Source organism: Heptranchias perlo, chromosome 6, assembly GCF_035084215.1.
Source record: "Heptranchias perlo isolate sHepPer1 chromosome 6, sHepPer1.hap1, whole genome shotgun sequence".
NCBI lineage: Eukaryota > Metazoa > Chordata > Chondrichthyes > Hexanchiformes > Hexanchidae > Heptranchias > Heptranchias perlo.
The window spans coordinates 54,927,634-54,955,343 of record NC_090330.1 but is presented as its reverse complement, the minus strand read 5'-3'; the positions used below and the strand labels follow the sequence as shown (position 1 = coordinate 54,955,343).

At 40.6% G+C, this 27,710-nt stretch overlaps 1 protein-coding gene across 3 annotated transcripts in view; it reads left to right on the top strand.

Moving 5' to 3' along the window:
* LOC137323004 (NADPH oxidase 4) overlaps positions 1-23,775 on the top strand; it is a 166,726-nt gene extending 142,951 nt beyond the window's left edge. For all 3 annotated transcript variants that reach the window (XM_067986331.1, XM_067986330.1, XM_067986329.1), the window contains 3 exons: positions 4,067-4,135; positions 8,447-8,547; positions 15,004-23,775. In XM_067986331.1, coding sequence (XP_067842432.1) covers positions 4,067-4,135; positions 8,447-8,547; positions 15,004-15,124 — 291 coding nt within the window. In that variant the 3' untranslated portion in view covers positions 15,125-23,775. The remainder of the gene's footprint in view (positions 1-4,066; positions 4,136-8,446; positions 8,548-15,003) is intronic.
* The last annotated feature ends 3,935 nt before the right edge of the window (positions 23,776-27,710 follow it).

The following is a 27,710-nucleotide window of genomic DNA, read 5'->3' as shown; positions in this document are numbered from 1 at the left end:
TCTGCAGACAAACTTTTGGCTGTGAGATTTTGTGTGTTTACTTTCTATTCACAATTCTTCTGTTCACACATATTTACCAACTTTCGGACCCCCTCAAACTGACACCATCAGGATGGGGGGCGCCATGGCTGCATTCACCACTACATCCAAGGATGAACAACGTCACCAGCCTCGCCAGGCATGGCGTGCACTTCAGCCACTTGGAGCTCCATAACACAGTGCTGCGCCACAGGCACCTGCACAAGAGCACAGAGGGCAACAAAAGAGAGAGCGACATCGCCGGAGGCACTACCCTCGCCACAGGGTCTACAGACTGAGGCTCAGCTTCCTGGACCTCTCTGAGGAGCAGTGCATACGGACGCTCAGAGTGAGTCGCCACGTGGTCGCAGACATCTGCAGCCTCCTTCATGCCGAGCTGCTCCCAACTGGGCCAAGCGGCATCTCATTACCTGTTGCAGTTAAAGTCACCACTGCCCTCAACTTCTTCATCTCCGGACCATTCCAGGGTGCCACTGATAACGTCGCCGGGGTCTCTGTCGTCTGCACACAAGTGCATAAGGCACCCGTGGGAAGCCAGCCACAGAGCTGCCCTCTCTGTCTGGCTGAGGTCGTCCATGGGAAAGTTGACGTAGTGGCAGGTTGCCTTTGTTCATGCCCTGACTGCTTAAATGTTTTCGGCCTATGCCCTCTGGGTTTTGGAGCCTGTGAGGGCCCCTCGAAAGACTGCTCCACCTGCACCTGTGCAGGGGCAGACTTGGCCACCTGGAGAGGAGGCAGCATTGCGGGTACTGGTTGAGAGGAGGGCGACGGGGGAGTGCTTTGAGAGGCATCCCCACTTCCATGTCCCCTTTCGCCATCATCTCTCTCCTGGGCCAGTCCCACACCACTCCTACCACCCTGCTGGACGACAGTGTGGTGGACATGTGTGATGCGTTGGAAGGCCACTTCTAAAGTACCTGTCAACCTGTTTAAGGCGGCAGAATGTTGTTCATCCTGAGTCCAAACGACTGTTTTTAGGGCCTGAATGGACTCATTTGTGAGCCGTGCTTGAAGCCCAACGGAGGCTAACCTTCTCTCCATCGCAGATATTCCTGCACTTATCTGCGACACTATCTCAGACATTTCAGCACTAACGTGCGACTATTTCAGACAGTTGTTCATGTCCCCGTGACACTATCTTGGAGATTCCCTTATGTCCATGTGACACAATTCCACTAATGCAGGAGTTGGACTCCTCCATCCTCTGGGCTATTGTGGAGAGTGCATGTGGCACCTGCTCCAGCACCTCGCAAATGTGCTGCTGTCCCTCGATCATTCTCCTTTTAAAAGATGGCCCCCGGGGTTCAGCATCTGCGTCCAGCTGAGCAGAGCCTGGAGAGGAGTGCACCCACTGACGTGGACTCTCCACATCTGCCCCTACCACCAGTGTCTGCTTGTGCTCACTTGTGTGTGGTGACTCACCAGATGCCAACCCAAATAACTGACTAGCGGAACCCATCGAGGTGTAAGTATCTGCGCTGGTGGATGGCTAACCACGATGTGATGGTGCACCCTCAGAGGAATCGCCCTTTGCCATCACTGTGGTCGCTGAAGACTCTGTAAGAGAACAGAAGGCAATATTAAACATCATCACAGATGTGTCATGTTGCGATGAGCATACTGAGGTGTTGAACATGGCAAGTATATTGTGTGTGATGAATGTTAAAGTTGCGTCACCAGACATTTGTGAGGTGCCAGTCTCGGCGTCCCCGACGGACAGGCACTCGAGGGTGTGGCTGAGCTCCAGCGCCTCCTGTTCCACATCTGTGAGGACCACTACTTCTTGTGGCCCCCCTCCAGTCCTAGCCCTCTTGCGTGCATTTTGCATGCTCTTATCCTAGAAGGGGAGAAAGAACAGACATGAGTGAGTGATGGTGAAGTGGCCAAATGATGAATGCAATGCTTTGAGTGAGGCTGACCATTAAAGAGATGCATCAGAGGGTGAGAATGAGACAGAGATATGGATGAGGATTGGGATGAGTGGTAGTGATGGGGTCGCAAATTGGGAGATGAAGAAGTGCTGAGGAAGTGTAGGTAAGTTGAGGATGAGCCTTAAGTGGGTGTGAGGAGTGATGTGATGGAGTAGTCTTGGCAGTGCAGAATGATGTGGGGGACGGGGTTGGTGGGGTGATGTGCACCACGGAATGCAGGAGAATCAGTAAGTGTACTCACTTTTGCTGACCTAGTTAGGTCATTGAAGCGCTTCCTGCACTGGACCCAAGTGTGAGAGATGTTGCTGCTGCTGGTGACTTCGTCTGGTGGCACTTCGAGCCAGGCCTTCTTGGTGGCAGAGGCACTTCCTCCCTTCCGTGGGGTGAAACACTTCCCTCCTCCTCCTCACCCCATCCAGTAACACCTGGAGTGAGGCGTCACTGAACCTTGGAGCAGCCTTGCCCCTGTGCTGCTCCATTGTGATTTCTGGGTCTTTGCTCCAGCAAAAGCCTTTGGAGTAATGGCCCTTTAAATAGAGATCCTCCAGCTGATAGCCTGTGATGCGGGTGCGCAGTCTGCCCGCTGTGCAGCTTTCCGATGGCAAACCCGGAAGCCACGTTAAGTGGCACCAATTCACTTGCGATCGCGTGGGAAACGGACATATTTTATTGGTCGGGTTACCCACGCGCCCATTCACACCCCCCCTCCCCCCGCTGCCATCCCTCCTCCATTCTAAAATCAGGGCCTAAGTGTAGTTAAGTGTCCCTTTCATCTGAGACCTTGATTTAAATTCAGCCTGCAATGATGGTCTTCTGTCTCAACTAGCAGTAAGAGAAATGACACTGACCAGCCTGAGCCCAGTTTATGATGGGTGTGGGATCACAATACAAAACAATCTACACTTGACACACATTATTTTTGTTTTATCACTTGCTAAAAAATCAGAACCCCTTCTGAATGTTTACAAGCAATATTACATACCACATAACGCTTTACAAATATCAATTTCTGATCTGATATGAAGAGTCCAACTTTTGGAAATGACAGAAAAGTTCTTTTGTAAGTAGTCACGGTGGTGAGCAAAGTCTAATTTACCATGACTTTGAAATAGTAATTGAGCTTGGGGAGTCTTAACCCAGTTCCTAATGGCATGTATCCACAACACAAAAATGTCCCTACTTGGCACTAAATGGCAGACTTACTCAAAGGCACAGATGGCAGGAAACGGAAAACACATTGTTGGGGTAAAGTTGAGGGAGCTGTACTTTGTATCTAAATGTGTTATACTTGATTTGAGGGGTGTTTGGATTTTTTTTAATTGAGAAATCAAGATGAAGTGTCAAGACCCAGAGAACGGCACACCAAGGTTGAAAAGGCTAAAAGAGAAGACAAATGAATCAGGAAGTAGTGATAAGCTTATGCTATGTTTCAAATCCTCAATATTGTATGCGAAAGGAAATAATAAGGAAATTAAGGAGTAAAACAGTTTTGCAGCCTGGAAAAGAATCAGCTGAAGTATGAGTATTTCAGCACATTGAGCATGCAGGGAGGAAGTAAAAACACGTAGGGTGGCATATTTGCAACTTGGAAGAAACAAGAGAGAAAAGTTCAGAGGCACATTGACCATGGTAGTATTGATTAAATCAAAACAAGAAAGGTTATGACAGAGAGAGAGAGAGAGAGAAAGAAAGAATTTGGAGAATTTGATGCTGACACTGGGTGCCTGAAATGGGAAAGTGTTCCATTTTCCAACACTCCGATCCCTCAACTTGATGAATTCAATAATTCACCAAAGGATACTGGACACATTCTTTCTGCAAGGGGTTGTTCATTGACATTATGTATTTCCTTGGAATAGCACAAATATTAATGAGTAGTTCAAAGTTCCCTTTATTGTAATGGTCATTCTCCATAGTACTGTAAATGGATTTGTATCCTGTTATTATCTTAGCAATTACTCCCTGTGACTTTGAGCTGTATTACTTACGTGTTCAAAGTTAGTCAACTGAACCTGCCCAAACTGATGGGAAATTTGCTGTGCCTTTCAGTTATGCTGTCTTAATTGATTTTGACTGGGCCATTTTTCCATTTCCAGCTTTGGCAGGAGAACCGGCCAGACTACTTGAACATCCAGCTGTATCTCAGTCGAACAGATGGGATACAGGTAATTTTAAATTTGTTTGCATTTCAGATAGCAACCCTCCTTTATGCTTATATTGTTCCAATCACTCCCAATGCAACAATTCTCAACTTTTTCCTTTCTCAAGGAAATCAATTAAAATCCACCTCTCCATTTTATTGCAAATTTATTCAAATTTGTTCATCATAAATTGGCTCTAATCACAAATGCAATTATGCCATTTTTGTTACATCCACTATCTTTAATTAGAATTGATTGCTTTTTGTCATCCAGTAATGGTTGCAATGATAAATTCCAATCTCTTGCTTAAGAAGAAAGTACAATTAGACAGTAATTAATACTCATTGTTGTTTGGAATGTACTTTTCAAGCTGATAACACTGGAAAGTAGAAAAACAGTGGCCAAGGAGATGATCAAACTTTTTTATTTCCAAGGTGACAGACTTTTGACTATTTTTCAAGTTGGAATGAAAAAATCTCCCCAAAACCATTCTGCCTGTAATCATAGCAGTGTGCAGATTAAAGACTCTTTAATGAGTCCAGAGCAAAAAAAATGTACAGTAAATTTGGTGAATGCTAGTTGCAACGCAAGGTCTGGGATTTTATTAAGCCTCTTTTTTTCCCCTGAAAAAGATATAAAGAACAGCGTAATGGTACGGAGCTACAGTTGTTTGCATCCTTAAGGTTCTGAATGAAAATTCCTAGTCTGAGGCAATTCATAATAGAAATGTTTTCTATTCAGTAAATCTCTAAGAATGGCATAGCAAGAAACATTTTCTGTATGGTCTTTTGAAAGACTGTGTAGGTCAGCCTACCTTGTATCTCAAAGGTTTTTTTTTAGTCTGATAAATTACAATAATAAGAATTAAATTCTTTTTGTACTTGGTAGCAATGAGTACCAGTTTTAAAGCTTGATAAGTATGATGAGACTGAGAGTTAGTTCACTAATCTGGAATGTTGTATTTTAGCAGTAAAGCTGCAATTTCAAATTGCTACATTTTACTGGAAACAGCAGAAGTTCTAGTGTTTTCTCCCAGTTCCCTCCTTTTTCTTAAGGTATTGGCACCTGCTGGAGTATATTTCCATGAATGCTGAAAGCTCAAACTGAGCCGAATCGCATACTCACAATTAAACCTCTCCACCCCATACCTCCCACAAATACAGATTGTACCAGGGGTCACTGGATAATGATAGGGTAAATCCTAGCTGATTATTTTTCCCCTCCCTTCCTAGCTCATAGAGACTGAGGCCATTCGTAGCACCCTGTCACTTCCTCAGCACAGAGTGGGATTGAACTTAGAACTTTCCTGGTCTGTATGTCTTAGTTCCAAACTGGGCGATGTATTTACCAACTCCATCTTTATTTTTAAATCGTATAAAAAAAAATAATGAGGGTTGTTGTCATACTTTTATTTATTAAAAATGTGATCTGAGAGGGATGTGGCAGGGCATTGGGTTAGCACACTGCTTTTGGCTGTGGAACTGGACTTGAATTCAGACTTACCTGATAAAAGTTTCCCCTCTCTGGTAACCGCAAAGGTCCCTCATGAAATCAGACTGGGCAGTTACAATCCATTTCCTGGGAGATGTGGGCCTACAGCACCAAACACCGCACAGTCTGGCAATAAGTTGGCAGTCTCATTCAGTGAGACTGTAAGGAAAGCTGATGTGGGAAACGTTAATTTTCACACTAGTACATAGAACGTACTTTTCTGAGATAAAAAGTATATCCATTAATGCAGGAAATCTGAAATAAAAAGAGGAAATGATAGAACACACAGCAAGTCTGTCAGCATCAGAAGGAGAAAGACAGGTTAACGTTTTGGGTGATAACCCTTTTGTTTTTGATTCTCAGTTTGTGGGCTGCATTCTATTGTTCATCCCTAGCTGTCCTGAGAAGGTGATGACAGATTAACATTTTGGGTCAGATTCTTCAGCAGAATTGAAGAAGATTCTGACCAGAAATATTAACCTGTTTCTTCTCTTTCAGATGCTGACTCAACTAATTTGCATTTCCAGCATTTACTGTTTTTATGAGTATTCTTCCATGATAGATAGGAACATAAGAACAGGAGTCGGCCATTCAGCCCCTCAAGCCTGGCTGATTTGTAACTCAACTCCATTTATCTGCCTTTGTTCCATATCCTTTGATACCATTAGCCAACAAAAATCTATCAATCTCATTCTTGAAAATTTCAATTAACCCAGCATACACAGCCTTTTGGGAGGAATGAGGTTCAGATTATTACTACCCTTTGTGTGAAAAAGTGCTTCCTGATTTCACTCCGAACTGGCATAGCTCTAGTTTTAAAATGATACCCCCTTGCTGTTCAATATTGATCACAAGATACTTACAGATGAGCAAGGCTATTTGACCCAGTTTAATACATCCATCCAGAACAACCCAATGCTGCATCCTTATGCCCTCTTGTTCTGGATTTCCCCACCGGAGGAAATAGTATCTCTTTATCTACCCTACTGAATCCTTTTATACACCTTGATTAGATCACTACTCAACCTTCTAAACTCGAGAATACGAACCAAGTTTATACAAGCTGTCCTCATAATTAAACCCTTTAAATCCTGATATCATTCTGGTGAACCTGCACTGTACCAAGACCAATATAACTTTCCTGAAGTTTGGTGCCCAAAACTGAATGCAGTATTCCAGACGAAGTCTGATCAAGGCTCTGTACAACTGAAGCATCACTTCCTCACTTTTGAGTTTCAACTCCCTTGAGATAAAGGCCAACATTCCAACAGCCTTTTTGATTACTTTTTGTATCTGTGCACTAGCTCTTAGAGATTTGTGAACATGGACACCTAAATCCCTTTGCTCCTCCACAGCTCCTAGTCTCTCACCATTAAGAAAATATTCTGATTTGTCTTTCTCAGATCCAAAGTGGATGATCTCACATTTCCCCACATTAAATTCCTTCTGACATGGTTGTGCCCACTCATTTAGTCTGTCTATATCCCTTTGTAACTTCCTTCTTCCATCCACACAACGTACTATGCCTTGTAACTTAGTGTCATCTGCAATCTTGGACATACAACACTATTTCTTGGTCCAAGGCATTAATATATATGGTGAAAAGCTGAGGCCCCAATACAGATCCCTGGGGCACACCACTTGTCACACCCTGCCAATTAGAGATAAACCCGTTATCCTTACTCTCTGTCTCCTACCTCCCAACCTATTACCAACCAATATCACAAGGTTACCTCCTATTCCATGCGCTCTTATTTTTGCTAATAATCTCTTGTGCGGACTTTTATCAAATGCCTTCAGGAAGTCCATATAGACAACATCCATAGACACTTCCCTATCCACCATGCTAATGAGCTCTTCAAAAAATTCAACTAGATTAGTCAGACATGACTTCACAAATCCATGCTGACTCTTTCATCAGTTGAAACTTGTCCAAGTACTCAGTCACTCTGTCTCTGATGATAGATTCCTGTAATTTCCCCACAATTGCTGCTAAACTGACAAATCAATGGTTACTTGGTTTCTCCCTCCCTTCTTAAATAATGGAGTGACATTTGCAATTTTCTAATCCAAAGGCACAAGATTTATTGAGGCTGGATGGAGCTTTGCTCCTGTGCTCATCAAGGTGAAACTTTTTGTGCTGGTTAGATGAAGCAAAATCATAAATGTGTTTATGATTGTTGTGTAAAAAGCACAGAGCAAATCTTTCCCCAGGGACTTGTGGCAGGTATGTGAGCTAAAAGTGAACACAATGCAATTGATTTGAGTAAAATGGTACTTAGCACATTGAGCTATGTTTGCCTGTTTCTCAGTCACACAAAATTAATATACAGCAGCAAATGAAGGGCAGGGGTATAGTGTGGCCCAATGTATTGCAAAATATGGAACAATGGAAAACAGGAAATAAAATTAAATGAAGCCTCTTTAATTTGCAATCATGTATAATGCTTAGGATTCCAAATCACATGGCAATGGCACTAATTGTGATAATGCTCTGTGGAAGAGCAGGATAGTAACATTTGTTTGGAATGTTGCCCGAGGGGGTGGTGGAGGCAGATTCAACCATGGCCTTCACAAGGGAACTGGATAAGTACTTGAAAGGAAAAAATTTGCAGGGCTACGGAGAAAGGGCGGGGGAGTGGGACTAGCTGGATTGCTCTTGCATAGAGCCGGCGTGGACTCGATGGGTCAAATGGCCTCCTTCAGTGCTGTAACCTTTCTCTGCTTCTATTTCTATTCTATATTGATGTTTGTATGTCTTTGAAAATCTGTATATCTCTAGTTACTTCAATCATTTGTTTTGATTAAAGTGTTTTTCTGTTTTTATCATTTTAACTCCTGTAGAAATTAATTGGAGAAAAATATCAAGCACTGAACTCAAGACTTATTATAGGAAAACCTCGTTTGAAACTTCTGTTTGGAGAAATAGCCAAGTGCAATAGACAGTGAGTAAATGCTAAGTTTCTGCATGTTTCATAAAGGTTAAAGCATCTGGCACATAAAGGTGATGTGCCAGTTGTGTGCTCATTGGTACTATCGCAGACTACATGGTACTACTTGTTAGTACTGATGACAGTTGTAGTAAGAGATGCTGGCTTGGACACTGAGGATATACAAAGTTATTGGTACATTAGGAGAACCACATTCAGACTTTGACATGGGCTACATCTTTAGTGATTCCTGTAAATTTTTAATACTTCAGTTGTGTAGGCTTAGGAACAGGAGTAGGCCATTTAGGCCCTCAAGCCTGTTCAGCCATTCAGTTAGATCATGATTGATCTGAATCTCAATTCCATTTCCCTATCTTTGATCTGTACCTAAGAAAAATCTATCAATCTTGGCCTTAAATGTCAATTGACCCAGCATCAACTGGGGAGAGAGTTCCAGATTTCCACTATCATTTGTGTGAAAAAATGCTTCCTGATTTCAATCCTGAATGGTGTAGCTCCAATTTAAGTATGATATTCCCTTGTTAGTATTTATCACAAGAAACTTACAGATGAGCAAGTTTAATACATCGATCCAGAAGAACTCATTGCTGCATTCCTTAAATTGTTCTAGTTGTTCCTTAAATTGTCCAGGGTTTCTGCCTCCTCCACTCTGCCCCATAAATCCATTCCAATTGTTGATCACTCTCTGCGAGAAGAAGAACCTCCTGATAATGGTCCCAGAGTTACCTTTGCTAGTTTGAACTTGTGTCCCCTTGTCCTGTTTTCACTATTTGATTTAAAGTAGTAATCTGGACACAGTACTGAAGTTGCAGTCTGACCAGAGCACTGTACAGTTTGATCATGACATCCTCTGCTTTGTATTCTACTTTTTTGGCTATGTAGTTCAACAATCTGTTGGCTTTTTTGATTGATGTTGTGCATTGGCTGGGCATGTTTAGTGTTGCATTTACTAAAGACTTCTAGGTTACTTTCAATTTCATCTTTAGCTATTTCAACACCATTCATGAAGTAAGCATGCTGCCGTTGTTTGACCCACTCAATTTTTGTTTTGCTCGTCCTGTAGTTTCTTGGCTGCTTCCTTCAATTTTTCCTCTAAATTTGATATCATCTGCAAATTTAACCAGGTTGCATTTAGTTTCAGAATCCAAGTCATTGATGTAAATAAGATATAGTCGTGGTCCCAACACTGTGCCTGGGGCACTCCACTCCATACTCCTCCATACCCTGATATTACCCCTCTCAACCCATTTCTTTCCTACCCATCAGCCAGTTTCTTATCCATACCCATGTTTTGTCCTGAATCCCCAAAGTTTTGATCTTAATTAGTAATATTTTGTGTGAAACTTTATCAGATGCATTTTAGAAGTCTAATTACACAACATTGTAAGATTTACCACAATTGCCTTGGGTTGTTGCTTCCTCAAAGTAATCAAAGAGGTTGGTCAGGCACGACCTTTCCCATCTAAAGCTATGTCGACTGCTGTTCGCTAGGTTGTTGTTGTATCGATAACCCTCAAGTTTGCTCATGTTAATTGATTCTATTATTTTACATGGAATTTTGACGTAAGACTGATGGACCTGTCATTGCCTTTGTCTGATTGATCACCCCTTTTGAAAATGGGCACCAGCTTAGCCTGTTTCCAATATTCTGGTACCTCCCCAGTGTCCATTGACTCCCTCATAACAATTGTCAGTGCCTTGCAAATGTATCTTTGGGATTCATTTAAGCTTTTTCAACTTGTTTAGGATTTCATGTAATTTATATCGAAGTCTTGAATTATGCCTTGGTACATTTTTCTTTGGGGAGGTCATGCTTGATCTCTTCTAAAAGGTTTTTTTAGTTCTGCTATTTCTGAACTGCTTTTGAATTGTTTTATTAAATGTCTGTTGACATTAGCAGTATGTACATTAGTCCTGAATGGGTTGTTTGCTGTCTTCAGTAATTTCTTCCCCTGCGCCCAAACATGGATTGACATCTAATCACTTTCTTCTTAGTCCGAATCCTCAAATAACCACTTGTAAGATGTGTACTGCATGGAATTGAGGTTGGTTTGAAGATTTATTGGATTACCAGCAGACTACTGCTGACGAAGGTAGAGCTTGAGCTCAGAGATTGGGAAAGACAATGAGTGAACCTCTAATGGAGTGAAGTGCTAACAGAGTGAGGACATTCAACTGGGGATTTGGTGAGTGTGGGAATTAGGTGCAGAGGGGGAAGGAGGTGCTAAATGATTTAAACCAAAGAACTATAGACTGAGCGGAGCATAAAGAGAGCCGCATGAGGAATCAAAACAAGGCAAGGAGGAGCGCCGAGGGTAAGTCAGTAAGTATTTAGTTTGTTGGTTAGTGTTTTTTAGTTATTGGTTAGTGTTTGTGTCAGATAAACAGTAAAGTGCCTTAAAGCTAAACAAACAGTTTAAATAACCGTAGATAACATGGCAGAACAGCTGGGGTCCGTCGCATGCACATCCTGTGCCATGTGGGAACTCCAGAACTCTTTGTGTGTCCTGGAAAACCACATGTGCAGGAAGTGCCTCCGACTGCTCGAGCTCAAGCTCAGCGTTTCTGAGCTTGAGGGGCATACAGGAAGCTGAGAGTTTCATGGATAGCACGTTTCAGGAGGTGGTGACCCTGCAGCTACAGATAGTTCAGGTGGAGAAGGAATGGGTGACCACCAGACAGACTAGGAGGTACGTGCAGGCAGTGCAGGAGTCCCCCGTGGCACTCACTGTTGAATACCAGTGAGAGTATTGACACCTCGGGGAGTGCAGTCAGGAGCAAATCCACAGCACTGTGGGAGACTTGGCTGCACAGGGGGGGCAAAAGAAATGCAGTTATTATAGGGGATTCCATATTTAGGGGGATAGACAGGCGTATCTGCAACCGCTGATGTGTGTCTTGCATGGTGTGTTGCCTCTCTAGTGCCAAAATAAAGGACATCACTGAGAGGGTGCAGAACATCTTGAGGGGGGAAGGGGAACAGCGAAAGTCATGGTCCATGTGGGAACCAATGAGATAGGAAGGAAAAGGGTCAAGGTCCTGCAGTCAGAGTTTCAGGAGCTAAGGAGGAAGTTTAAAAGCAGGACCTCAAAGGTAGTTATCTCTGGATTACTCCCAGTGCCATGCACTAGTGAGTATAAGAATAGTAGGATAAGCCGGGTTAATGCGTGGCTGGAGGGAGGGCTTCAGATTCCTGGGACATTGGGACCAGTTCTTGGGCAGGAGGGATCGGTTCAAGATGGATGGGTTGCACCTCAACAGAGCTGGGACCAATGTCCTCGTGGGGAAGTTAACTAGTGCTGTGCGGGAGGAATTAAACTAATTTGGCAGGGGGATGGGCACCAGGGTGAAACATTGAAGAGGAGAAACAGGGTACACAGAGGACTGGGAGGGACAGTTAGCAGTAGAATAAAGAATAATTCAGAAATAGGAGGGATCAGACAGGGGGCAAATGCGAGGCAGTTTAAGATGAGATTGGAGTTCTTGTGCGTAAATGCATGTAGTGTGGTTAATAACGTTGGTGAGCTGCAGGCTCAAGTCGCCACATGGAACTATGTTATAGTGGCAATAACAGAGACCGGGCTCAAATAAGGGGAGGATTGGGTACTTAATACTCCTGACTACAAGGTATTCAGGAAAGATAGGGAAGGAAGGAAAGGCGGGGCTGCAGTATTGATCAAAGGAAAGGGATGATGTAGTTGAGGTGTCAAAGACAGAATCAATTTGGTTAGAATTAATGAACAGTAGAGGAGCTATGATGCTACTGGGTGTGTACTACAGGCCACCAAATAATGGGGAGAAGATAGAGGAGAACATTTACAGGCAAATTACAGAAAGATGCAAGAACTATAGAGTAGTGATAATGGGGGACTTCAATTATCCCAATATAGACTGGGATAGTAACAGTGTAAAGGGCAAAGAGGGGGAAGAATTCCTGAAATGTATACAAGAGAACTTGATTGAACAGTGTGTTTCTAGCCCAACGAGGAAGGAAGCAGTGCTGGATCTAGTTCTGGGGATTGAATTGGGGCAGGTGGAGCATGTTTCAGTGGGGGAGCATTTGGGATACAGTGATCATAATATCATTAGGTTTAGAATAGCAATGGAAAAGGATGAGGAACAACCAAATGTAAAAATGCTTAACGGGAGGAGGGCTAATTGCAGTGAGTTAAAAAGGGATCTTGCCCAGGTGGATTGAAATCAAAAATCAGTAGGCAGAACAGTAATTGAACAATGGGAGGCCTTCCAGGGGGTGTTGGTTCAGGTACAGAGTAGACACATCCCTACGAGGGGAAAAAGTAGGGCATCCAAAGCTAGAGCTCCCTGGAAGACTAAAGATATAGAAATTAAAATGAAACAGAAAAATGAGGCTTATGACGAATGTAAGGGTCATAATACAATAGAGAACCAAACTGAATACAGAAAGTGAAGAGGACATCTAAAAACAGGAATAAGAGGGGCAAAGAGAGAGTATGAGAATAGATTAGCAGCTAACATAAAAGGGAACCCAAAAGTCTTTTATAAACATATCAACAGTAAAAAGGTAGTCAAAGGAAGGGTGGGTCCGATTAGGGACAAAAAGGAAATCTTCTTGTGGAGGCAGAGGGCACGACTGAGGCACTAAATGAATACTTCACATCAATCATCACTAGAGAAGAGGATGCTGCCATTGTAGCAGTAAAGGAGGAGGTAGTAGCAATGTTGGATAGGATAAAAATAGATAAAGAGGAGGTACTTAAAAGATTGGCAGTACTCAAAGTAGAAAAGTCACCCGGTCCAGGTGGGATGTATCCTAGGTTACTGAAGGAAGTAAGGGTGGAAATTGCAGAGGCTCTGGCCACAATCTTCCAATCCTCCTTAGATATGGGGATGGTGCCGGAAGACTGGAGGATTGCAAATGTTACACCTTTGTTCAAAAAAGGGGAGAGAGATAAAACTGGCAATTACAGGCCAATCAGCCTAACATCCATGGTGGGGAAACTTTTAAACAATAATCTGGGATAAAATTAATCGGCACTTAGAAAAGTATGGGCTAATAAATGAAAGTCAGCATGGATTTGTTAAAGGAAAATCATGTTTGACTAACTTTATTGAGTTCTTTGATAAAGTAATGGAGAGGGTTGATGAGGGTAGTGCGATTGAGGTTGTGTATATAGACATTCAAAAGGTACTTGATAAAGTACGACATTAGATTTGTTAGCAAAATTAAAGCCCATGGGATTAAAGGGACACTGGCAGCGTGGATACAAAATTGGCTGAGGGACAGAAAGCAGAGAGTAGTGGTGAACAGTTGTTTTTCAGACTGGAGGGAAGTATACAGTGGTATTCCCCAGGGGTCAGTAATAGGACCACTGCTCTTTTTGATATATATTAATGACCTGGACTTGGGTATAGAGGGTATAACTTCAAAGTTTGCAAATGACATGAAACTCGAAAATGTGGAGGATAGTTAAAGACTTCAGGAGGACATTGATAGACTGGTAAAATGGGCAGACACATGGCAGATGAAATTTGATGCAGAGAAGTGTGAAGTGATGCATTTTGGTAGGAACAGTGAGGAGAGGCAATGCAAACTAAATATTACAATTTTAAAGGGGGTGCAGGAACAGAAAGACCTGGGGGTGCACATACACAAATCTTTGAAGGTAGTAAGATAAATTGAGAAGGCTGTTAAAAAGCATATGGGATCTTGGGCTTTATTAATAGAGGCATAGGGTACGAAAGCAAGGAAGTTATGCTAAACCATTATAAAACACTGGTTAGGCCTTGGCTGGAGCATTGTGTTCAATTCTGGGCACCACACTTTAGGAAGGATGTCAAGGCCTTAGAGAGGGTGCAGAAGAAATTTACTAGAATGGTACCAGGGATGAGGGACTTCAGTTATGTGGAGAAACTGGAGAAGTTGGGTTTGTTCTCCTTAGAACAGAGAAGGTTAAGAGGAGATTTGATAGAGGTGTTCAAAATTATGAAATAAGAAGAAACTGTTTCCAGTGGCAGAAGGATCCGTAACCAGAGGACACAGATTTAAGGTGATCGGCAAAGGAGCCAGAGGCGACATGAGGAAACATTTTTTTACGCAGCAAGTTGTAATGATCTGGAATACACTGCCTGAAAGGGTGGTGGAAGCAGATTCAATAGTAACTTTCAAAAGGAATTGGATAAATACTTGAAGGGAAAAAATTTACAGGGCTTTGGGGAAAGAGCAGAGGAATGGGACTAGTTGGATAGCTCTTTCAAAGAGTTGGCACAGGCACAATGGGCTGAATGGCTGCCTCCTGTGCTGAGGCCGATGTTTGCTAGACTTGAGCTAGTAGGGCGATGATGTAAAATATCCCAGATGATATACCTTCCACTAATTTTCACTTATTCATATTATTTTTCAACTAAACTACTGTGTTAGTCTGAGAAACACATTCCAATAACACTTCTGTTTTTCTCCCTTTCTGACAGAAAATGTGTTGGAGTTTTTTGCTGTGGGCCTAATGAACTCTCCAAGGAGCTTCACAAGCTTAGCAACAAAACCAGTTCACATGGAACAAAGTTTGAGTACAACAAAGAATCTTTTTCTTGAAAATCACTACGGAAGAGATTCAGCCACAAAAACTTGAAGTGCAATTATTTTGCTGACATGGTGGTCAGCAGGATTAGCCTTAGACAATCTCCAGTCACCAAAGAGTGAACCATATTGAATCAATGCTAATTCAATAGTTGGTGTGGCACAGGTACAAATTTATATATTGGGTTGTCAATGTCAGTTCACCAGTTGATATTTTTTCATTATCAGTGGGTGAAAGCTGGATATTTTGTTTTTTATTATGACAGTTTTATGGAAGATTGGGATTTTTGTTGCAGTTTTATTAAATCCATTTCTTATTTACATGTACAGATGCAGAACTGTATTCTACATATGACAATCTTGGGGAAAGTTGGGTGCTCTGCTGTCAAAGGTCAGCCAATTGAAAGCAGTCCAAGGCTTCAGTACACCCATTAGTTCCCTGCACCACCTTAATTAGTGTAGCATGCTGTAGCTGGCTGAGAAGCAAATGTCCATATCTCATTTATATTCCAAAGTACTGGATATTAAAGTACATCTATTGTATTAATAGGATAGCTGAGAAGTACGGTTCTGTGTTTTTTGCCCACAAACTATGATCTGACCATTATAATACATTTGCAACTTGGTTCCTTGCAATTGGGCCAGGTTTGCCTCCAATTATTGAACCTGGCCTTCTCGTCTCATGCTTCTTGCAGAATAATTACAGAGAAGTCTATTGATTGGGTCCCACTTAGAGGAGGATGCATGTTAAATGGGGGAGAATTTTTAAAAAGAGAAATTTAAAAGACTGAGTCAATGATAAATGTTGAATAACTTTTGCTCGGTTCATTTTTTTTACTTACACATAAAATCTGTAGTAGAAAGATGTTGGTATCAACAGAAACATTTAAAACTGCTGAAAATATGCAAAGGGATAGATGATCTTGTGGTGCAGCACTTTACTATACTAAAAACCTGCTAAAATATAAGTTTGTGGCTGAGGCTTCATATCTCAGCTAGATGTCATACATGGAGTAACAAAAATGTTAAACTCTAAAGGGCAAATCAACCTGACCTACTCTCACACACATCCTATTAGCTGGTTGAATGGCAGCATTGTCAGAGAGCTTGAAGTGGGTTGTATAATCAACCTCTTGACAGAGGCATAACGTAAGGGACCTAAGAAAAAATTACCGAGAAGCAAAAACAAATGCAAATGTAGAAGAGGAGGAATCAATGGGGTAGAGTTTCCGCTAGATTGCTCTGGTTTGATTTATCAGTGCAATCAGCTCGAACCAGCGTAAACGAGGGTGGAAAATTGCAGAAAATTAAGCGCAATTTACATTAGGCGTAAATCAAGTTTCAATGATCTTTTGCACTGGTTCAAAAATCATTGTACCTGAAGCCGGCCCCACCCACAAAATTGGCCACACCCCCAGATTGAAATAATGAGGATGGCAAGTTTCCGCCGATTGCGGCCGTTCGAGGAGGATCTTCAAATTAAGCTCGTTTTCGTAGGCACACAGGCACTAATAGGCACGTTTTAGGAACATAGGAACAGGAGTAGGCTATTCAGCCCCTCGAGCCTGTTCTGCCATTCAATGAGATCGTGGCTGATCTCTGTCCTAACTCCATCCACCTGCTTTGGCTCCATATCCCTTAATAACCTTGGCTAGTAAAAATCTATCGATCTCAGATTTGAAATGATGAATTGAGCTAGAATCTACTGCTTTTTGTGGGAGAGAATTCTACACACCTACCACCCTTCGCATGAAGAAGTGTTTCCTAACTTCTCTCCTCAATGGCCTGGCTCCGATTTTAAGGTTATGTTCCCTTGTCCTAGACTCTCCCACCAGCAGAAAAAGTTTCTCTCTTATCTACCCTATCAATTCCTTCAAAATCCTAAAAACCTCAATCAAATCACCTCTTAACCTTCCAGGAAATACAAGCCTAGTTCTCTCCTTATAATCCAACCCTTGGAGCCCTGGTGACATTCTGGTGAATCTGCGCTGCACTCCTTCCAAGGCCTATATATTGTTTCTAAGGTGCAGTGCCCAGAACTGTACACAGTACTCCAGATGTGGTCCAACAAGGGCTTTGTGTAGCAGTAGCAAAACTTCCTACCCTTTATATTCTAGCCTTCTAATTATAAAGGCTAATATTCCATTAGCCTTTTTGATTATTTTTTGTACCTGATTACTACATCTTGCTGATCTGTGTACATAGATCCCTAAATCTCTTTGGACCTCCACTGTTCCTAGCTTTTCACCATTTAAAAAATACCCAGATCTATCCTTTTTTGGTCCAAAATGGACGACGTCACACTTATCTGCATTGAAATCCATCTGCCACAGTTTTGCCCACTCACTTAATCAATCAATGTCTCTTTGTAATTTTATGCTCCCAATCACATTACTTACTATGCCACCAATCTTTGTGTCATTGGCAAACTTGGATATATGGCTCTCTATTGTGTTATCTAAGTCATTAATAAATATAGTGAATAGTTGAAGCTCCAGCACAGATCCTTGTGTGACACCACTAGTCAATTCCTTCCATTTCGAGTACATGCCCATTATCCCTACTCTCTTCTCTACCGCCTAACCAGGTCAATAATTTGCCTTCAATTCCATGAGCTTTAATTTTAATTAACAGTCTCTTACGTGGAACCTTATCAAATGCCTTCTGGACGTTCATATAAACTACATCCATTGACATTCCCCTGTCTACTACTTTGATTACTGCCTCAAAATATTCCATAGGTTCTTTAGACATGACCTACCTTTTACAAATCCATCTTGGTTCTCTCTAATCAGCTGAAATTTCTCTCAGTGCTCAGTCACTCTGTTCTTAATTATAGATTCCAATAACTTTCCCACCATAGATGTTAGACTAACAGGTCTATAATTTCTTGGTTTCTGTCTCTCATGTTTCTTAAATAATGGAATTACATTTGCAATTTTCCAATCTAAAGGGGCAATTCCTGAATCGAGAGTGCTTTGGAAGATAAACGTTTTTACATTTCAAAAAATATTTAATTTACAAAAAAACTGACTAGTGTACACCAATGAAACTAGTAAATGGTTCAGTATAGTTTTTTAAGTCATTTTAAGAGATTTAAGACCAGGTTACTCACAGGTGGAGGACTAGACACTCTCGTTAAAAATGCTTATTTTCAGCTTTATTAATAAAATCAATTAATATTTTTTATTGCAAACCAAAAAACCCGATTACGCTCTGTTAAGCTGCTGGATTGCGCTGGTTCATGGAAGGTTTTACGTTTGTAATTATGCAGATGCATTTTAGCGGAAACTTGAACTGCAACCTAACCAGTGCAATTTTCGGGTGCAATTTGCACCCAATTACCGATTGCGCCCAAAGCAGAAACTCTACTCCAATATGTTTAATAATTGAAAAAAGGTGTTCCAATTACAATCTACTAAGTACTACCCTAGAAAAAGACATCTCACTTTTGTACAGTAGAAGGGAGCCACTTAACTTATTCAGCTTTTAGCATTGTACAACCAAAACTGAGCATTTGACAAGTTATTTCTATGGGTTTCTACACTATTGGCTATTCATATTATTTATTTCAACAGAGAGTTCACAGGGGAAAATCTTCTACGTATGTACTGAACTAAAGGTGACATGTGGCTTGTAATACACACTTATTTGACCAGTAAGGACAAACAATTTCACAGTTTTCATGCAATAGTTGTAAGTAGGAAGGCTGATGTCAGTGTGGACAGTTTGTGTTCTGTGGGAGCACTGTAATTGGCATCTCCCCACTAACCTGGTTTCTTAAAATAAAATAAATCGTTGGTTACAGTTCTCCGGAAAGTTTTATAGTACAGCTACAGGGTACACATTGGTTACAACTGCATCATCCATCCCAGAATGACCTAAACAGAATTAATGCCATCCCTCGGTGATGGAAACCATGCAGTGTTATAATTTGTGATTCTCCACAAAACAGCAGTCTATGGACTTAGAACTCTGGGGGATTTTGTTTGCAGTTTTTAGTAGTTTGCTTGCAATTTCTCACAACTTGCCAAGTGTAAAATAAGGGAGAGTCCAACACCAAAAAGACAAAAGTAAATGGCTAATTCATATATTTTAGCACCTTTCTAACCAGCTTTCGCCAGATTAAATGTTAGCCAAACCAAATGTTTTGTAGCCAGATTTTCTTATTGAGTCAATGGCCATAATAATAACTACCATCATCTATTTTTGCATAGCTAGTCATTCAGAATTATTTGTACAACAGTGGGATAAGAGGATGTGATGGCCAAGCTTTAGTAATTACCATGTGTATTTCTTAAATTTAAAAAAAAATCCTAATTTGCCCTTACGACAAACAGAAGCCTCCTCGTTAATTAACACTGGTTGGGAAGAGTGACAAATAATATTACAAGATAATTTATGTAATCGATGCTCGCGGTGACTAGATAGAGAATCTCATTCTGTGGTGGTATAACAGTGTTGCTGAAATTCTTGTATGTCAGTATAAAATTGTAATGGTGTAGTGAAGACCAGATCCCTTCTGGATTTTCTTGTCAAGACCTTTATCCGACTTAATTTTATTGATAGTGAAGAATTTAAATGCCCCAGCATCAGAACCTTGCTTTTATATTTGAACAGCTCCAGACCAATTTTGTATAATATTTATATTTTGGTTCAGCTGGTATTATTTCAGATCTGCATATCTCTCTGTGAGTAAAATGAATACAGACATAAGTATTGTAATGAACTACAATTCTTTAAGCTTTCAAAGACAACTGAACAGAGGCTAAAATTTGGTGATGTATCTTTTAAAAATGACTGAAGTCCTATTGATTTGGTTTTGTTGCGAATGTACTGTTCACGGCTCCATACATAAGTCACAGTGTGCTAAAGTTTTACCACATGTATAGTAATGACAGCAAATATCATAGCCCTCATAATCGTAGTGCAGGGGGCATTGTGGCCAATACACTGCTGTGGATGTTATATTTCCCTAATAGTCTTAACAATTGAAGCATGAACTTAAAATTCCTCTCTGATGAATAATAGAATTGTATAATAGTGTAGAGTTCTGCCCAGTAGGGGAGGTGTAAAGAAGTAAACCCAGGCCACCAATGGGAACAAGCAAACACCATAGCCAAGACCCCTGGAAGAAATTCTTGGCAATAGATATCTTTTGGTTCCTTTCTACATTGCCAGATTCAGACACTCCAGATGCTAATGCATATTTTCAACTTTGAATGGTTATTCTATCGGCATACCCTATTGGCAGTTGAAAGGCCACATGGCCTCCTGTCTTTTCTGCCTCAGCTTCTCTCTATTAGTACCTATAGCTGGCTGGTAATTTTTGAAGGGCCATTTCTAAAAGCTGAACAGGAGCCTTGGAGTCACTTGGTGAAGCTGCTCTCGTCACTGATTGAAAAACACTACAAGGCTGATTTACAACTTGAATTCTAAATCATTTCGAAAATTTGCCTTTGTTGTAGCACTGAGAACATCTGTAGAATTACATTAAATGAGAGAATATCAGTTTCTTCATGCTCCAAAGCCAATTATAATTTTGAGCATATTTAGAGAGAGCAGTGAAATTATGTTTGAAAATTCTCAGGGACAAATTGCTACAGGATGGATTATAGCTTTCTTATTCACAGAATTGTTTTATCTGATGATCGAAGATGCCTCAACCCATTCTATCAGTTCTAAATATGTTCATACATAAAAGTTTCATGTTCTATATGTAATAAAGTGCATAACTTTCTGAATGCTTACTATATTTAACGATGTCTCATTTTCACATTTTCCTCAAATTGACATCTATATTTTACGTTATTTTGTCTGGCTGTGAGGAGTTGGATCAAATAACAGACCTCAATATTAAAGAAATATATTGGAACGTTACCACCTACTGGAATTTCAGCAGCACTGCATTGGAAAGATATACTTTTGTTTTGGTATAATGGACAATGCAATAAGGGAATAGGATTAACCATTAGCAATTTTTAAAAATATGCTACTAAGCTCCCTCTCCACTATCCCTGTAGTGTGTTAATTTTAAAGGTAACATCTAGCTTTTAAATGTGAAAGTCTTCTTATCCTATTTCCACTCTGCCTTTTTTTCCAAGTTATTTTCATAAACCCATGTTATGCATTATCCAGATTTAGAAATAGCACTGTTATCGTATAGATTAACTCTTTCAGAAACGATTCTCTGGATTTTTCAGATGTGTGCTTATCTAAAAATACAAGAGATCGAGAGGAAAAGAAGCACCTTCTAATTTCATTTGGACTGTTTGTATTCAAGGCTCTGTTACTTTTATACAGAAAATAAGATTGTAATTATTGATTTATATTGCAGAAGTTGTCTATTGCTTGATGGTATCTTGTCTTCAGTTACATTTTGCTTCTCCATTTCTGGGGAGTCCCATTAAAAACAACTTTTGTAAAGGAAATCTTTCATCAAATTGCACCAGAATTTCAGTAAAAGAATTAAGTTGCAAACTGCCTCATAAGCCAGACACAGAGTTTGCAGTTTTAAAAAATGGTGATAAGATTGAGCTTTTACCTGCTACAGGCCAATTGTTTGAAGAATGTAGTGAAGAACACTTTATTCAACCAGATTGAAGTGTACACTGTTGAATGGAACCATAAGAATTCCTGATACCACTACTTAAAGTGTAAACTGCTTGTATATTGTGATTCTTAGCACCAGCACAGCAGCACAGTAAGACACAGGATGGATTACAGTGCTGGTGAAGGAGGCACCGAATGGAGGCCAGGTGCATCCCCAAAGGAGGGGAGGGAAAGAAATTGATGGGAACTCTTCACTTGCTCATTCTTGCACAGTTATTGAGAGACCTTTAGTAGTGACATGACAAGTGGCCTTGGAGCAGGCCATCTACCCCATGCTTTCAGTCACTAGAGATGCAGACCAACAAAGACTAGTTAAGGGAAAAAAAGAGGACTGCATAACTCATAGAAAATAAAATCGTATATGGCAAATTTGTATACCTATTGTCGCAATGCATTGCACTTTCATGTTCCATGTTTTGTACATTACTGATCAACTGGTATATCTCATTAATATACAGCAGTTTTCCAAATATTTGTTTAAAGCTCATGTAGACTCCCTACAAGAGACTTACTGCTTGCAAAGTATTTTTAATTTGAAACTCCTTAAAGGGATATACAAACTTTTATGATTACTGCTACTAAATATTTTCCATGTTAAAATAGTTATTTGTCACTTCACCAAAATGTTTTTTCCTCCTAGTTTCTCCTGGTATGGATACAGTAGGGCTGCTTTGATTCTGTTAAACAAAAAAATTCCCTGCAGTATAGAAGTGCCAAAAAAACAAATTATTTTCTAATAGGGATGTGCTAATAGCTGTATGTCTTTTTCAAAATAATTTCTGACAGTTATTTCAGAGGTGCTCTTTTTTTTAAAATTTGTTCTTGAGAAGTGGGTGATGCCAGCAAAGCTGCATTTATTGCCCCTCCCTAGTTGCTGCAAGAAGATGGTGAGCCTTCTCCTTGAACTGCTGCAGTCCTTGTGCTGATGGTGCTTCCACAATGGTGCTAGGCAAGAATTCTAGGATTTTGACCCAGTGTCAACAAAGGAATGGCAGTTATACATCTAGGTTTGGCACTAAAATTGAAATGAGTTTCTTTATTCCTATACAAATAAAAACAAATCACAATACTGAATTCTTATGATTCATTAGATGACTCCTCATTCTTAATTTTGATTAGTGAAAAGACTTCTCTTGTTTTATCCAAAGTAAAACCTGAGTAACAAATACATACATCAAAAAGCACAAGTGTCAGATATTTCAGAACATGGGTGTTTCTTTCATGGCAATAGAATGACTTTTTGTAAAAGCATAATAATTCATAACCTTATTTACAACTATAAGCTTGTCACATTAGGGGTCAATATAGTGGGTGTGTTCATAGTTATTGTTACTATGAAGAGACAGCATTCTCCATTACTTACAGTAGTATAGTTTTTGCAGAGCCTTCAGCTTTTCCATTAATTTGGATTACTGTTATGGACTACATTAGGATAGTCTATTTCCTATTAGTTCTGTATGGAAATTCTTACTTAAGAGTGTGGATTAAGTGACTTAAGATGCTAATATGCCTTATTTAGGGTACTCCAGAAATTCCTGTGTATGTATGCAATAGATGAAGATGAAACAACCTCTGCAAGAAACATTTTCCAGCATGTACTCGTGCATTATTTTCTAAATGCTACCAAGGTTTAACACTTTGTTATTACATTTTGCAACCATACAATATTTCAGTTCAACTACATAATCCAAAGAGTTGTTTCTTTCTAATTATTTGTATTATTAGTTTCTTGTCATGGATAACAATTATTGCTGATTATGGAAAGCAGTGTTTAGATTATTGCAATGTGTCTGTATACAAATTTCTGCTTCCTGCACATTACAATAATGTTCTTAACAATTACTACCTTACTGTCCTGATCTGCTTTTATACAATAAGATCTAAATGATTACCTAGAAAAATAAACCTAATAAATTATTAGCTGTGACAACTGGGCTGGAATACAATGCACATTGCCTAATAAAAAGCATCAAAAGCTAAATTATTGTACTTTGGTATTACAATATTTTTGTTAATGCACTTGAGATGTGCTGTCTTTTAGCTGTATGCTGAAGCCATCATTAAAATATTTCAACAATTTTTTTTTGTGCTTCAAAGTCTGATCATGTGTGATAAAACACAGGGTTTGACACAGATGACAGAAATGCAAGTCTTTGTTCTGAGTGCACAATTTCTACATCCAGTAATTCAATGTTACAAATTTAGTGTCATTAATCTACACTGAAGACATGTGCATAGTCAGCCATCTGATGATTAGCAATAAAGGTATTACCTGTTCTCCCTTTTACATTCATCATTGATTTGAAAAGGCATTGTTGGCACTTCGGTATTCTACAATTATCTTTTCAGTATAAATTTTCAATTCCCCCAACTCTTGGAAAGCCAAATTGAAGAGGTGAAGAAGATTCAGGATGTGATATGATTGGCTTGTTCACAAACGTTGCGCCAGATTTTGCTGTCAAAATAACAGTGAGGCTATTGGCGCTCACTCTTATTTATGCGTAAATGGTACAGCAACTTCAGGCAAGGGGCAGATGCGCGGTGAAATACAAATATCCAGAAGTTGCTGTCCAGGTTGCGCCACTCCGCCCTTAGCTTAACGAAAACTGCATCTCTCTGTCTGCCTCATTATTGACATGCCTTGAATGTCGTGAAGTTTCTGTATTTGCGCGGTAGATACGATCTAAACCTGTAGCAGATTTTTAGGGCTAGTAATTACAAGCGTAAGTACCTTTTTAACTATGCGTTACGTGTTAATGACCCCCAATCAACCTCTCTGGCACTAAAAATTAACTATTACAAGTGTGGAGTCTCATTCCTTCAGGCTGTGAATTGATCTAGGAGATTTAGAAAATGTCAATTTTTTTAAAAAAAATCTTTTCCTTTCTGTCTCTTCTTTCTCTCTTAATCCAATCTTTCTTTCCCTCTCTTTATTTCTCTTTTTGTACCTTGAATTCACCCTCTTTAATTCACCCTCCTTCTCAGGCCTTATGCTGTTTATTTCCCAATCCTTAAAGCTTATTGGTTAAGGAGGTACCCTGTTTTTTTGCCCTGTTCACTCAGGTCTCAGATGCCCTGTTTCTCTCGCTGCACTGTCATGAGCTCACACATTCAGCAACTTAGTGGGCAAAAATATTTTGAGCTGAATGGTGCAGGGTCAAGTCTAACTAAAGGCAAATGCCATTAGATGCCCTCCTGCAGCAAAATTTGGCCCATTATCTTTTTACCTGAATAACTTAACATACTTCAAGTTTTAACCAAGTATGTCCTCCCCTCATCACCCACTGGTTTCAAGTTGTGAAATTTTCGGTGATAAGTAATGACTTGTTTGAGTTTCTGAAAAGCGATCTACTGCCTCATGAAGTAAAATATAGAACTGGGATTATCGTTAAACTTTTAAGAGAACAAACTAGGAATGGTCCATGCTTGTATTTGAACACAGCTTATCACCACAACAACTAGAAACACTGGGGGTTAAATTGGACAAGGCAAATAATCGGGCGGGGTCCGCAACTAACACGTGCCCGGTGCTTCCTGTGCAGGCTGGACGAAACATTCGTCCGGCCTGAGTACCTACCTGACAGCAGCATTAAAAACCAGGTCTGATACTAGGATTCAAGAACATGCACACTTTCCATGAGAAGTGGGAGCCCCAATCTCTTTGAGGAAGGATGTCTCTTAAAGGTAGCCGGTACCTGTTATTTGCTGAAAAAATACAGTCTGCTGTCTGCTCAGAGTAGATCAGACATCGCATGTGTAAAACACAGATGCAGGACCTGACCCTATGTTTACAAACTGCTGAGTAATGTTAAAACATTGACTAAACATTGCGCACTACTAAATCCCACATCCTCCAATCTGCACGCCAGACCTCACCAATCTGCTGATCTGAGTTTGTACCACACCTGCGAGAGAGCGTGCACTGTGGTTCTCTGATGATGCACTAGAGGCCTTGGTGCAAGAGGTGGACAGAAGGAGGGACATCGTATATCCATGGGCGGGGGTGGCAAGAGGCCCTCCAGATATATGCTCAAAAGGCAGTGGGAGGCAATGGGGGATGAAGTCAATGCCAGGCGCATAGCACCACAAACATGGGTGCGGTGCAGGAAGAAGTTCAATGCTTTGTCATGAGTGGTCAAGGTGAGTGAGGTTAAGTGGCATCTCCTACCAACTGCACCACTAGCCGCATCCACTGCTCCACACACTACACCCCCCATCACCCACCTACTCTCTCCATCATTACTCAACTCTTCCAATCAGATGCTTCCTCTCACCCTTACATATTACTACTGTTGCAAGCCGCCCACCGACAACTCACAGGCCGCACACACTAGCAGCTGCATGACAGGCACATCACCCAGACACACGTCCTGTTTTTTTGTAGAAGAAGGTGGTGGTAAGTGGCAGTGGCATTTAGCCCCTCAAGCCTGTTCCTCCATTCAATGAGATCATGGTTGACGTGTGACCTAATTCCATATACCCGCCTTAGCCCCATATCCCTTTGGTTCACAGAAATCTATCAATCCCAGATTTAAAATTTGCAATTGGGCTAGCATCAACTGCCGTTTGCAGTACAGCATTCCAAACTTCTCCCAACCTTTGTGTGTAGAAGCATTTCCTAACTTCACTCCTGAACATCCTGGCTCTAAACGTTAGGCTATTTCCCCCCGTCCTAGTATTCAAGTATAGGAGACCTCCAAAAACAGTTACAAATGCATCAGCAGCCAGAAACAATCCAGCAACTAACCTGTAAATCCTGCATGGTCCCTTTAAATAGCGCTGGTGGGGGGTCCACCAGGCATTCTAAGACATGTTCAGATGGTCGCAGTTAAGACTGTGCGTTGAGTGGAGTGTTAAGTCCCAAAATGGTGTCTATCACTTTAAATCAGCGTTGCACACTGATTGTATCCATTTTCTCCTTACTTTACATGTTGCCGGCGTTCATTATTTGCGCATTCGCTACTACCTTTACCAAGATGGCATCCAGTGCACGTCACGCTAGAATCGTGCATGTGCAGCCAGGACGCCATCTTGGCACTTTAAGAGGCCGTGTAGCGCTGAAACAACGAGTGCTAGATGGCCCAATTTCCAGCCCACCAAACCCTATAACAATATTTCAACCAGCTTTTGGTTCTTTGGGCACTGGGCACAGTGGAAGCTGTGACTTGTAACCTCAGTAAGCTAAAAATACTTAATTAGATTTTAACAACACGTATCATTAGATTGGATTTTGCTTCTTAAAAGGCAATATGGTGGATACTTTCTATTTGTGTAATTAATCTTCAAGGACATTTGCTAAGTACTTGTGTGAGGAGGAATTCCCAGCTACTTACAACTGATTAAAAATTAAAACAACGAATTAGCGCCCACTTTACTCCCTGAAGCAAAGATAGAATTTGGATTCATTGAGGAGAGAGGAAATAAAACTTGCTGATGTAGAGAGGATGTCAGAGGAAAATGGGTATACCAAGTTTACAGTGGAGTATTTGCAAATGGAGTGAAAATGGGAATATTACTCTAATTCTGGCATTCTGAAAAAAAATTTTTTAAAAGCGTCTTTAAAATGATATTGAAAAGTATAATCCCTGAGTGACACAGACTTTCTCTAGTACCTTTCATGAGTAAAATACATTTTCCACTGGAATGAACAGTCCCTGTTATAATGTTCCATGCTGATACCTGCAATCAGCAATTGAATGATCATGATGACTTAAATTCCTGACCATTCACACTGATTCTGTGTTCTCAGTGCAGAGTACAACGTTATCTTTTCACTACATTGAAATTGTGCCACCTGGGAAATTACTGTTCAGCAACAAGAAAGTAGAAGTACAAAAATATTGTACTAGAGGTAAGCATAGTGAAAAAGAATATCAAAGGGTTCAATATGAGTAGGTACTGGGTTGTTCCTAGTTGTAGATTATAATAGTCATTTCACAATATTTTAGGATTTTTATTAGCACCATTAATCCAGTGTTGAACTGGAACG